Source organism: Myripristis murdjan, chromosome 13 (genome assembly GCF_902150065.1).
Source record: "Myripristis murdjan chromosome 13, fMyrMur1.1, whole genome shotgun sequence".
NCBI lineage: Eukaryota > Metazoa > Chordata > Actinopteri > Holocentriformes > Holocentridae > Myripristis > Myripristis murdjan.
Genome location: NC_043992.1, coordinates 335488 through 350029, shown reverse-complemented (window position 1 = coordinate 350029; position 14542 = coordinate 335488). Strand labels below are relative to the sequence as shown.

The 14542-nt window shown below is 42.9% G+C and overlaps 1 protein-coding gene across 2 annotated transcripts in view; it reads left to right on the top strand.

Annotated features, from left to right (window-relative positions):
- LOC115370001 (transmembrane protein 87A) overlaps positions 1 to 14542 on the top strand; it is a 228921-nt gene that overhangs the window by 112277 nt on the left and 102102 nt on the right. For both annotated transcript variants that reach the window (XM_030066776.1, XM_030066778.1), the window contains one exon: positions 8761 to 8822. In XM_030066776.1, the coding sequence (XP_029922636.1) occupies positions 8761 to 8822 (62 nt within the window). The remainder of the gene's footprint in view (positions 1 to 8760; positions 8823 to 14542) is intronic.

Genomic DNA, 14542 nt, shown 5'->3' with positions numbered 1-14542 from the left:
AGCAGTGCAGGTTGGAAGGGCTTGGAAGTACATCATACACGGCCTGTATCAGAAACTTGAGTCTTGCTGCCTCTGACTTCCACAGTTCTGTCCAGGTGACCTTCCGGGCAGGTACATGGTCCCAATTAGTCCAAGCCCCTTGCTGGTGCATGGCCACTGTCCTAGAGCGGCGGTCCTCCTCCACCCCTGCACAGATCTCGCCCTGGATCAGCTGTTGTCTCTCTCTCTCTCCCCTGAGCCTTGTTGTAGCATGGTCTCATGCGGCTACCAAGTTCAGCTCGCCCAACAGCTACGGAGCCGACCAAGATGCCATGTCTCAGCCTTGCTTCTGCCTGTGCGACTGCCTCCTGTGCTCACCACTTCCTTCCAGTCCTGACTGTGATGCCTGCGGAGGAGACTTGGGTGTCAGATGAGTCTCTGTAAAATAGCACCTCCCTGGCTCTAGTGACTTTAAACTCCTCTGTCAGGCCTGTGAAAGGAGGCTGCAGCTTGTTGGTGTGCCCATGAAGGGCAATGCTTCTCAGGCTCTTTGGCAGGCCCACCTGCGCAGGAACTGGCCCATGTTGCGTTCAAAGCTCTCCACGGTGGTGATTGGGACTACATATATCAGCAGTGGCCAGAGAAGTCTTGGCAGGATACCGTGCTGATATATCCATGGCTTGAACTTCCCTGGGAGGCCCGACTTGTCCACTGCTGATAGATAGATAGATAGATAGATAGATAGATAGATAGATAGATAGATAGATAGATAGATAGATACTTTATTCATCCCGCAGGAAATTCACTTTTTTTTTTTCAGCAGTATCCACAGATTACAGATTAAGTAAAATAAAAAAATAGAAATAAAGAATGAGATCTAAGTACAACAGAATAAGATCTGAGTACAACAGAATAACCTAAGTACAACCCAGTGTGCAAAAAGCAATGTGCAACAAAAAAAAACAGAAAAAAACGTGTGCATGGGTGTATAAAATGTGCATAGAGGTAGGTCAATGTGCAAATTTAGAAGAAATGTACAGTATACACATGATAAATAGCAGTAAGCAATATAAACACTATAAACAAGGATTATAAAAAGATAGGAAAATGAACAATATGAACAATTTCAACAGAAGTATTAAATGACACTTAAACAGAAGTAATAACAATTAAAGTAATAACAATTAAACAGCTAAACAACAGTGGAAAATAACCTAACCTGAGGAACACACGCTCCGACCGAGGTTCAGAGTTAGTGTGAAACCATGAGACCAAGACCGTCGACAGAACCTGACGCCCGGTACTGGGAATTCAGGAACTGTCAGACTTGATCCAGCCTTATGGAATCACCCCTTCCCCTCCAGTCTTTACGTGTTATCTACCAGTATTGCAGTATGTGTATAATGAGTTATTATTAGGAGTTAAAAAGCCGCATGGCGTGGGGGAGGAATGATTTCCTCAGTCTGTCGGTGGAGCAGGACAGTGACAGCAGCCTGTCACTGAAGCTGCTCCTCTGCCTGGTGATGGTGCTGTGCAGTGGATGCAGTGGATTGTCCATGATTGACAGGAGCCTGCTCAGCGCCCGTTGCTCTGCCACAGATGTCAGGCTCTCCAGTTGTGTGCCCACAACAGAGCCCGCTTTCCTCACCAGTTTGTCCAGTCGTGAGGCATCCCTCTTCTTGATGCTGCCTCCCCAGCACACAACCGCATAGAAGAGGGCGCTCGCCACAACAGACTGGTAGAACATCAGCAGCAGTTTTTTGCAGATGTTGAAGGATGCCAGCCTCCTGAGGAAGTACAGTCGGCTCTGTCCTTTCCTGCACAGAGCCTCAGTGTTGGCTGTCCAGTCCAGTCTATCATCCAGCTGCACTCCCAGGTATTTATAGGTCCGCACCATTTCCACACAGGCACCGTTGATGCTTATGGGCTCCGGGTGAGGCCTGGTCGTCCTGAAGTCCACCACCATTTCTTTTGTCTTGCAAGTGTTCAGGTGGAGGTGGTTGGAACCGCACCATGCTACGAAGTCCTGGATGAGTTTCCTGTACTCCTCCTCCTGTCCACCGCTGATACATCCCACGATGGCCGTGTCGTCCGCGAACTTCTGCACGTGGCAGGACTCTGAGTTGTACTGGAAGTCCGATGTGTACAGGGTGAACAGGACTGGAGAGAGCACAGTCCCCTCCGGCGCTCCTGTGCTGCTGATCACAGTGTCTGACCTGCAGTCCCCCAGTCACACATACTGAGGTCTGCCTGTCAGATAGTCCATGATCCATGCCGTCAGGTGTGAGCCTACTCCCATGACAGTCAGTTTGTGACCGAGCAGCTGGGGCTGGATGGTATTGAAGGCGCTGGAGAAATCCAGAAATGTGATTCTCACAGCACCACTGCCCCTGTCCAGGTGAGAGAGGGATCGGTGTAGCATGTAGACAATGGCGTCCTCCACTCCCACCTTCTCCTGGTACGCAAACTGCAGAGGGTCGAGGGCATGGCTCACCTGCGGTCTCAGATGGTGTAGCAGCAGCCGCTCCATGGTCTTCATCACATGTGACGTCAGGGCGACCAGCCTAGCCAGGTGATAGCCAGGTGCATTGACTGGACCACTGCTGTATCTAGCAGGGTGGTTTCAAAGATCTTCCCCACGCTCTTTATGGGCTTCTCAGACACTGATGGTATAAGGACTCCATCCAAGTTGTCCTCCACTCTCCCCTTATGCAGGACCAGGGACCTGGATTTGAGATTCAGGTTTGAGATTCAGATTCAGATTTCTTTGTCATTTTTATTTGTCACAAAAACGAAATGTTTCACACGTCGACCAGTGCAAGGAGATCAGTGCAATTCAATCAAACAATAAATAAGATAAAGGGGAATAGAAACAGTGGTTAAAATGGTTAAAATCAAGAAGAATAAAAAACGATGGTTAAGTCCTTTTGTGCAGTTCCTCGAGGTTGTGTCTTTCCTCTGCTGTTCACATTCTTCTTTAGAAGTTTAATTGCTGTGGGGAAGAAGCTGTTTAACATCTGGCTGGTTCTTTTCTTGATGCTTCTATACCTTCTTCCTGACTGCATGATTGTGAACAAGCTGTGAGGGGGTGTGTGGGGTCCTTTAAAATGCCCTCTGCTCTGCGCACACAGTGAACTGTGTAGATGTTCTGCAGATGTGGCAGAGAGCCACCAATGATTTTTCCTGCTGTTCTCACCACCCTGTTGACGGTGTGTCTCTCCTCTGCTGAGCTGTTGCTGAACCAGGATGAGATGCAATATGTGAGAATGCTTTCAATGGTGCCTCTGTAAAACATGGTCAGGTCTGGGATGGGAAGATCCACCTTTTTCAGTCTGCAGAGAGAGTGAAGTCGTTGTTGGGCCTTCTTACTGACAGCTGTGGTGTCAACTCTGGAGGTCAGCTCATTGGTCAGAAGGACCCTCAGGAACTTGGTGCTGTGTACCCTTTCCACATCATAGTTGTTGATAGTCAGAGGGAGATGGTGCTGGTGACCATCCCTCCTGAAGTCTATAACCATCTCCCTTGTTTTTTTGATGTTCAGGGCAAAATTGTGTTCCGAGCACCAGGCTACCAGCTGCTCTACCTCTCATCTGTATACCGACTCGTCAACATTAGTTATGAGTCCAGTAACAGTAGTGTCATCTGCAGACTTAATGACATGGTTGTTGTCAAAAGTAGCAGTGCAGTCATGTGTCAGCAACGTGACAATAAACAATAACAGTAACAACAAAGGGCACAGTACACACCCTTGTGGTGAACCCGTGTTCACAACTATGGTTTTGGATGTTATTCTGCCAATTCTGACTGCCTGCCATCTTTCTGTCAGAAAGTCTGAGATCCACTCACACGTTCCTGGATTCACACTGAGCAGCAACAACTTTCAAATAAGCTGTTGTGGCAAGATGGTGTTAAACGCTGAGGTAAAATCAATAAACAAGATTCTAGTGTAGGTGCTCTTGTTCTCCAGGTGTGCCAGCGTGAGGTGGAGCAGGATGGAAACGGCATCCTCAGTGGACTGGTTCGCTCTGTAGGCGAATTGCATTGGGTCCAGGGAAGTTCAGGTCCAGGGACAGTAGTCACTCATAGAGGATGGATTTGGCTTCTTGGCCAGAGGTGTTATGATGGCGCTTTTTAAACAGGTGGGGACTCTGGCTTGGCTGAGGGAGATATTGAATATGTCCGTAAAGACATCCTTCAGCTGCTCAGCACAGCCTTTCAACGCACAGCCTGGGATATTATCAGGACCAGCAGCCTTGCGTGGGTTAATGGTGGTAAGCACCCTCTTAACACTGTCTGCAGTCAGACACTGCCTGGTTTGTGGAAGTTGAAGGCTGTGCCTGCAACAGTGCTGTTCTATTGTCCTTAACCTCAAACTGGGTGTGTACTTAGGTTATCTGGGAGAGAGGGATTGTTGGTTAGTACCTGTGCCACAGGCTTGTGACCTGTGGCTGCCTGAAACCCCTGCCATATGCACCTTGTGTCCTTGGTGTCGGAGATATTTTTTTTCCCAAAAGCTCTCTTTGCCTCTCTGATACCTCTTTTCAGGTTGTTCCTTGCTCTGTTGTATGCTTCACTGTCTCCAGATCGAAATGCAGTGTTTGGCTGGTTTAAATGCCTTTCTTGCCCATGTTATGAGTCGTTCCAGTCCCTGAATGAGCCAGCAACATCCCAGTGACACTGCTGTGACTGTCAGATCGTCCATGAAGGCTTGTATTGGGGGTTGGCGAGTGCTGGATTTGGACAGGGGGCCCCTACATTCCACTTCAGCTGCCTTGACAAGCATGTTCATCGCCAGGGCGAACGACGTCACTGATACGGTGCAACCAGTGATGATGCCCTTCTCTAGGTGATGCCACGCAGATGTTGTTGTTCCAGAAGTGAATCTTTTACTGAAACTGCTATAGTAGTCCCGTGTGAGTTCCTTGATCTTCTCCAGAATGTGGTATGTCGTTAGAGCTATAGACACAAGTTTGTGTGGCATGGATCCATATGCGTTGGCAAGGTCAAGCCAGATGACTGACAAGTCTCCTCGGTTTTCCCTTGCCTCGCAGATCAGCTGGGTGACCACTCCTGTGTGTTCTAAACAGCCTGGCATGCCTGGAACTTCTCCCTTCTGCACTGTGGTGTCAATATAGGAATTCCTCAGGAGGTACTCAGTCAGCTGGTTTGCAAGAATCTTGAAGACAATTTTGCCTTCCATGCTGAGCAGAGAGATGGTGCGGAATTGCATGTCACTTGCATTCTCTTCCTTTGGTATCCAGACACCTTCTGCATGTCGCCACTGCTTGGCTACCTTCCCTCTCCGCCATACGACCCTGATGAGTCTCCACAGCCTCTCTAGGTGTCTCGAGCAGTGTTTGTTTACTTTATATGGCACGCCACTCAGCCCTGGGGCTGCACTGGTCCGTGCTGCTCTAACTATTTCCCTGACTTCTACCAGGGTAGGCTCTTTGGTGTTGAACTGGATGGAGGGTGTAGGTGGTGTGATTAGCTCTCTGCAGGGGGCCAGATCCTCCTCCCTCCTGCTGTCACTGTAGGTGTCACTGAGGTGTTGGTTTATTTCCTTTTCAGGGTATGCAAGGGTCCCACTCCGCTTCTGCCCTAGGGTTAGGGTAACCCTAACCCTGTTTGGTGAATCTGAACGGATTTGCTATGAAGGCAGCATGTTTGCGAACCCTCTGCGAACCCGCCGTTCTTCTGTGCCACTCAGCGCGTCGGAGGGAAATGAGCTTCACTGTAAGGATGTCCCTCAGCTTTGTAAGGGCTGGTCTTTCCTCCTCTGTCGCTTTCCGGAACTGCACTTTCAGGGATTTCAGCCCTTTCCTGATCTGGGTGATCTTAATCCCGCGCCACTTTGGCCTAGTGGTTCCTAGCTTTTAGGTGTTTAATGCCAAATCTCTCTGCACCGATGCTGATGATTAAGGTGCACATTGACTGAAGCTGCTGGTCCTCTGCCCCCCGTGATGTTGCTTCAAGGACAGTGTCAACGTCCTCATCAAACTGTCGCTACTCAGACCCCTTATGTGCAGCAGGCCACAAGACCCGGCAGTGTTCCTATTGTTTGCTAGGTCCAGCATGCAGAGCTTGGAGGTTCTGGACACTGTGGGGTGACTCCGGGTCCTGCTCCTCCTCCGCCTCACCAGGGACAGTGCTGGGCATTGCCTCTGTGTGTTTCTCAACTTGCTTCTTCCTTGTGCAGCCCATCTTGGTCTGGTGGATCCACAGACCTCTCAGGTTCTTGCAGACCTCTCAGGTTCATGCAAGTGCATTGCACTTGCTGTCGATAGTCTGTTGCTCATGTCATTTGCCAGGAAGTCCGTCCGTCTGTGGTGCTTAATTTGAGGTGCTAACCCTCACTGCCCCTGTTGCCATCTCTCCGTGCTGTCCACTGTCTCTCCAGTTGTTACCACACTGTTCGCAGTCATCATCCAGCCTTTCCTGGAAGTCACTGGCCAGGCCAGTCTGATGCTAGTTTGCTGGTTGGTTCATTATATAGGAAAAAACAAAAGGCTATGACGGTATTTCTTGCATTTAGCTAGCGTAGAAGAGCTGGTCATAATCTCAGTCTCATTCCATGTCTATCTGAGTTACCTGTTAATAGCAACATTGCTGAAATGTCCTGAAGCTGTTTCTTGTGACGTTATAGTCATGAGGGAAATTGCTCTAATATACTTTAGACATAACGGAACTGTATTCAAGACCTCTGTTAATCCAAGTGGTGGAATATGTATATTTAGTATATTTATTCAAGTACTGTCATAACTGGTAAATTTGAGGTAATTGACTAGTCCTTGACAAATACATATAATGTTACTCCACCTGAATTTAAGGCAAACATACTACGCTTTACTCTTAACATTTATTTGACTTACATGTCTTAGTTAGTAGGTACACTGCATGTTCACTTTATTCATATAAAATAAGAATAGTAAGAGTAAAATAAGAGGAGCTTCCTGTACCTTTTGTTATATTATCTCCTCCTCCACCATCACTCTCAGCACTGGCTCCCCCCAGGCCTGCGTGCTGAGCCCCCTCCTGTTCACCGTGTTGACATATGATTGCTTGGCAAATAACCCCAGCTGTCATATTGTGAAGTTCGCGAATGACACAGCAGTGGTGGGTTGTATCAACACCAACGACGAGTCTGCATACAGACAGGAGGTGGAACGTCTGGAGAGTTGGTGCATGGAGAACAATCTCTGCATCAATGTGACAAAAACAAGGAGATGATTGTGGATTTCAGAAGGGGCAGACATCCCCCCTCCCCTGCACATCGGAGGAACACCTGTGGAAGTGGTCTCCAGCTTCAAGTACCTGGAAGTACACCTAACCAGGGACCTCACCTGGAGCAATAACACCTCCTGCCTGGTAAAGAAGGCCCATCAGCGCCTCTACTTCCTCAGGAGGCTCAGGTGTGCTGGACTCGGGAGCTCAGTCCTGATATCCTTCCTTACGTCTTTACAGCTATGTGGTGGAGAGTGTTCTCTGCTCCTGCATCACTGTGTGGCACGGCAGCTGCTCTGTTGGAGAGAAGAAGGCACACAGGGTGGTCAAATTGGCGTAGAAGATTGTGGAAGACAGCCTACCCACCACCACAGACATTTACACTGCCAGATGCAGGAAAAGGGCCTCCTCCATCATGAAAGACCCCACCCATCCTGCACACTCACTGTTTGCTCCCCTCAGGAAACTTCCTTGCTGCTGCCCCCTACCTCACGGACATGTGCAATATCTGAGGTGTGCAATATTGTCCTACTGTGATTTTATGTTTACTTACTATTTTATGCTTACTTTACTTTACTTTATTATTTATTTATTTATTTATTTTTACGGGTATGTCTCTTATCCTGCTGTCTTTAGCTGCTTACCGGGAGCTCAATTCTTACTTTCGTACCTTTTCATTTAAACAGCATGTAGATATGACAATAAAAATCCTTGAATCCTTGAAAGGATCTATTCCTCTAGTTTTATTTGATTTTAGTTTGTAAAACCTTAGGGAGCTATTTTTATTTATTCATTTTTTAATTGAAGTTTTCACTTCATAAAAAAGGCTGCTGGGAACTTCCTGTGTATGATGTTTAAATTTTGAGTTTTTAATTAAACATTGGCTAAAGACATTTAAACAAAATTTTCTTTTGGAGTTTGTAATATTCTAAATTTTGACGAAGATTTTCATTTTTACTCTAAATGCATATTAGTTCCAAATATTGGTTATTGGCCTCATTAACTACTAATAATCGGTATCTGTATTGGCCCTGAAATACCCATACCGGTCAGCCCCTAGTTGTGAATGTACAAATACTTCAAGGAATACTCATTTTAGGCAAAACACCATTTTTCCCACTTCCCCAGGCTGAGATAAGATGGTGGATACCATTTTCACCTCTGTACATCCAGTGGTTCAGTTTAGGAGTAACATTTCATGTTAAGATAGCATAAAGACTTGAAGTCAGGGGGAGTCATTAGCTTAGTTCCAACCCACATGATACATTGTGTAAATAAGACAGCATCAGAGTTGATGTAAGGTTTTTTTTTTTTTCCCCCATTTTTATGGAGCTAGGCTAATGACAACCATAGACTTTGTCTTTATGCCAGTAGGAGTAGCCTAGTATCATATACTGTTTTATTTTTAGTCATAAATGATAGATTAAAAAATAATGTAATTACATATTATCATTATAAATAAAACTCATGACACTTGAGTAAAGGTTTGAAAAATGCTATTGATTGATTTATTGATTGGTTAGTTGAGTTGATATGATTGTGTGTTTGTGTTTGCAGTGCAGGTCAACATGCAGGGACCTCACGACTACATATCTGCCTCTGAATGGCCTCTCATGGTGGTAAGATGTCTCTCACACGCACACACACACGCAAGGAAATAGTTTTATCTCAAACAAGAGCTGTATGATATGACGATATATATTGCGGCGCAAGAGAAAAATGTCTTATCAGTAGAGATTTTCCTCTCATTTCTATCACAAAAGCTGTTTCATAGCAGGATTTTACCTCATTGACTTGTAGACCCTCACCGTTTTGAATGAGTCATTGCTACGCGTAAGCTCAAATAACAAACATGGAGGAGTGTCACACAGGACAAATACTCCAATCATGAACTGGATTCAGCCTGACTGGGACAAGATGAGGAACTTGTATATAAAAACTGTGGTACTTTTGTCTTTGAGATGTGGTTTTGATGCAAGCTATATGAAAGAGATTCTTGAAAGCAAAAGCAGACCTCTAAGCAAACCAAAAAATTCTCAGTTGAGTTTATTAAATATTTGCTGTGATAACCCACAGCAGAAACAATAACTGCATCATCCCATTAAGAGAGAGGCTCTGTGTATTTACGTATGAGGCACAGTGGTGTAACTTTATTGATTATTTATTTACTTTATTGTATTTTATTTTTTATTACTTTTTGGCATTTCTGCTTTACTTGACAGTCACATTAGAGAGAGACAGCTAGGGTGAGGGAGAGAGAGAGGATGACTTGCAGCAAATAGCCTGAGGTCGGATTCGAATCCGATCCCACCCAAAACTGAACCTGCAAACAGGGCTTGCAAGTAATACACGCTGGACAAGTAATTCACGCTCCCAAGAGATGAACCACCGAGGTGCTCCACTTCACTGATTATTTAAATCTGTAGACATGCCTACAGAAACAGTCATGATCTAATGCTAATTAATGTCCTGTGTTCTTCTACACATCCAAAAGTCACACACACAGTCACACAGGTTCATACAGATTAGGGCTGTCACGATTAATTGATTAATCGCGATGAAGTCGACAGTCAAAATAGTCGGCGACTAATTTAGTAATCGACGTAATAATTTTTTTTTATTATTATTATTATTTTTTTAAACTTTGTTTTTTGCTCGAAGCTGCCACTGAACCTTCCACTGTTATGTTTGCCTTCTGTCCTTGATGCACATGCACAGCAGTGCTCATCGGAGTCAGCGGCGACAGTGGAGCTCCACAGTTTGGGAGCATTTTCAGGGCTCTCAAGTCTCACGCCTTGGGCGTGAGACACACGCATTTCAACCCATTCACATGCTACACCTTGTATTTCTCACGCAGAGAAATTACCAGGATAACGCCCACCAAGTTGCGCCGCTATTTTTCATAACAGTGGTAGGGCCCTGTAATTTCCACGATCACAGAACTGCGGACGGAATCGCGGAATTAGCCAAATAAAACGGAATCTGTTTTTAACGTGGAATATCGCGGAATTTGACATACTTTGAATGAAGTGCTGTTTTGTGTGGAATATGAATGTATGTCTGACAAAGGCAAAGAAGATTTCCAGACTACAGCAGCGCACTGACATAGATTGTGTAACAAAGCAAAGAGTTGCCACTCCGCTCTATTGTCACTGGCTAGCAGCAGCACACTGGCTTAGCTTGTCTATTCAGAGAAGAGGTATCACTTTGGCTTATTTTGCAATCTTTGTTATCACATGCATACTACTGCTCATTCATTGGTAGCTGAATTGTTAGGTCTGTTTGAGAAGTAATTGACATTTTTAAAATAATAATAATAATTTAACATATTGTTAAATTAATAATTGTTAAATTATTGTTATATTAAATTAATAATTTAACATATTGTTAAATTATTGGAGTCAAGCCCCAATTTTTTTTTATTTAATGTTAATATTGCAAAGTTCATTAAAAGTTCAATTGAATTACCATCTTAACTGTCTTTATTTTTACTTAGCACATAACTGAAACACTTCAAGTTAGGAAGCGAATCATGGTAAAACAATAGAAGCTGCATGCTGGCGCTATAATCTGCAATTTACGTATGATCCGATTAATCAAGGAATCGCAAAAATAATCGGTGTCGTGCCGATTATCAGAATTGTCGTTTGTGGCAGCCCTAATACAGATAAATTGTTTGGAGTAAAGCAGCTGTTCTTCTGCTAAATCCTGTGCAGTCAACAGAGAGTTCTAAAGTATAAGGGGGTGCCCTCAGGTGGCTCTACCGCTAGAGCGTGTACTATCAAGGCTAAGCCATCGCAGTGCTGCGGCTTCAATTCCAAGGCAAGCCCTCTGGTATGAGGGACGAAAAATGACAAAACAATAAATAAATGAATAAATAAATAAATACGCATATAAATATATAAATGCATAAATAATTAAATTAATAAATATTTCTACATTTATTTATTTATTTATTTCTGTTTTTATTCATGCATTTATTTATTTATTTGTGTATTTATACATTTATGCATGTATTTATTTATTTATTTTTACATTTATTTATTTATTTATTTCTACATTTATTTATTCATTTATTTATTTATATATTTATTTTTACATTTATTTATTTATACTTTTATTTATTTCTACATTTATTCATTTATTTATTCCTTCTTTTATTTCTACATTTATTTATTTATTTCTACATTTATTTATTTATTCCTACATTTATTTCTGTATTTCTACATTTCCACATTTATTTATTTCTGTATTTCTGTGTCGTATGTTAATAAGGTGGGCGGTTCTTACATTAGTCTTAAGCACGATTGGTTTGTGGGTGTGATCCTATCCACTGCTACTGCCTGGACTGGCAGTAGCAGTGGACAGCAGTGGACTAGCTAGCTACTAGGGCATGAACAACGCCAGACTTTTCCACGTCGTCGACGTTACGTCAACCCGTCAACACTGGGAGATTTTTGGGGGGGCTAGCGGGGCTCCAACCGGAGGGAGGGAGGGGTTGTAGTGGAGCGCCGACCGTGTGTGTAGTCGGACTACTGGAAGTAGTCGGTGGGTGCATGATTTACCACATCATTCGCCAGTGACCTTAAATCACTGACGATGGCTCTCAAAACGCTTTCCATTGCGTTTTACACAGTAGCTAGTAGGGCATTAATGTAAACATCGACCCGTCGAAAGTCGAAGAAACACACACACACACCCCCACACACGGTCGGCGCTCCACTACAGCCTCCTCACCCCCCCGGTCGCCCGGTCAGCGCTCCACTACAACCCCTCCCTCCCTCCGGTTGGAGCCCCACTAGCCCCCCCAAAAATCTCCCGGTGTTGACGGGTCGACGTAACGTCGACGACATGGAAAAGTCTGGCGTTGTTAATGCCCTAGTAGCTAGCTAGTCCACTGCTATCCACTGCTACTGCCAGTCCAGGCAGTAGCAGTGGATAGGATCACACCCACAAACCAATTGTGCTTAAGACTAATGTAAGAACCGCCCACCTTATTAACATACGACACAGAAATACAGAAATAAATAAATGTGGAAATGTAGAAATACAGAAATAAATGTAGGAATAAATAAATAAATGTAGAAATAAAAGAAGGAATAAATAAATGAATAAATGTAGAAATAAATAAAAGTATAAATAAATAAATGTAAAAATAAATATATAAATAAATAAATGAATAAATAAATGTAGAAATAAATAAATAAATAAATAAATAAATGTAAAAATAAATAAATAAATACATGCATAAATGTATAAATACACAAATAAATAAATAAATGCATGAATAAAAACAGAAATAAATAAATAAATAAATGTAGAAATATTTATTAATTTAATTATTTATGCATTTATATATTTATATGCGTATTTATTTATTTATTCATTTATTTATTGTTTTGTCATTTTTCATCCCTCATACTCTGCTTCTGTCTTTTCTGGATTTTTATTATTTATTTATCTATTTATTTATGTTTATTCTTCCATTCTCCCAAACCGTAGGTTGCACATTCAAATGCCTTATATCCACACGTTTGGTGGCTCAAGACTAATCATGTGATATAGGCCACGCCCATTTCCGCCTATAATTTTTTTTGGGTTTTTTTGCAAAATCACGAAATGTTTTTTCTGTCCCCTTCAAAATCAGCTCACCGAATTTGACACAAAACAACCTCTAGATGGCGCTTTTACAGAAGTGTTTGTTTTTTTTGCATTCTGAAGCCTGTGGACCCGCTGGCGACCCTGCCTGAAATTATTTTTTTACCCTGCTGCTAACTTATTCAGAAGAAATTTTACATGCCAGTTCAGACTGGTGCAGGAATCTCACTCACCAAAATGTACACACATCCACCGGCAGCTTGCGCTATAATCAAGGTCAATGCGTTTTGGCCTATAACTCCCAAACCATAAGTTGCACATTCTAATGCCTTATATCCACATGTTCTGTGGGTGGAGACGAATCTCATGATATAGGCCATGCCCATTTCTGCCTCTAATTTCTTTTTGCAAAAAGGTGAAATTTGCGCGACCCAACCTTTCAAACTCCTCCTGGGCCGCAAGTCTGATCCGCGCAAAACTTTGCACACATAATCTATGGACCCTCAAACCAAAAAGTTATCAAAAGAATTTTGATAAAACAAAAAATGCCAAAGTTACAAATTTTTAACTTCCTGCCTGACACGTAAGAAGTCACACTGACAGTAGTTTGTGCAACATTTGTGCAAATATGCCACTGGTGGGCGCTGTCATGCTCAGTTATTTACATCTTGGGAATATTCAGTCTGATTTACACAAAACTCGGGGCAAGTACTTCATCCTGAGAGTGTTGACCAATTTTGGTGTAAATCGGCTGCTCTAAAGTTCCACAAATAAAACTTTTTTGAAATTTGTCAATGACAATAACCCTTATGTTCCATTTGCCCACCGATGGCCGCACCTGACACTCTGTCTTACAGAGGATCTAGCCGACTAATTTTGCCGTAGTATGCCATGCTTGCTAATCAGCAAGTGGGTTACATATCAACATACAGATAGCAAGACTGCTCAGGCTGTTCCTGTCTCTAAACGAGAGACTGGGAAACCAGTAGATAAAAGAAGAACCAACAAGACTCTCAATAAAGATTGATAAAAATGAGAATTGGACTGACTGAAAAAGAATTAAGCTTCCACAAGAGGTGAATTCTCTGTTGCCTGTTGTTTTAACAACAGCCTCAGTGTAGCACAACAAATTTAAGTCATGCAAATACATATTTGTATGATTTTGCAATGTCCATTGTTTCATTGTGAATGAGCATTTCCATGGTTTGACACGCAGGCCTGGGGGTCTGACTTCTGTGGGGTCTGTGGGGACCCGGGTCCTACTTGTGTGGGGGGCTTGGACCCTGCTCATAGCTGCTTGCAAGCCTAGTTTCTAGTTGGTATACTTCCCAATTATAGAGGTTACAACAACCTGATGTAAGTTTTACTGACATAAAAATGTTTTCTTGCCTGTTATCTTAAAGGAACAGTCCATCGAATTTCCATTGAGATGTGAACAGATGCAATGTAGGCAGGAGAGGAACTTCATCATCTGTTATATTTGATGATTATTGTTATAATAATAATAATAATAATAATAATAATAATTACAATAATAAATATTGTTATTATTATTGTTGTTGTTGTTGTCATTACAGTTATTCATATCATTTTATTTATGATTATTTATTTATATTTGAATAACAATAATCTGAGATGATAATTGTGTCACTTAAAATATTGAAGCTAGTAATTCATATTGAATTTCTTCTTTTCTATTTCCTATTTCTTTCATGCTCTTCGTCACTCTCTTTTTCTCTCT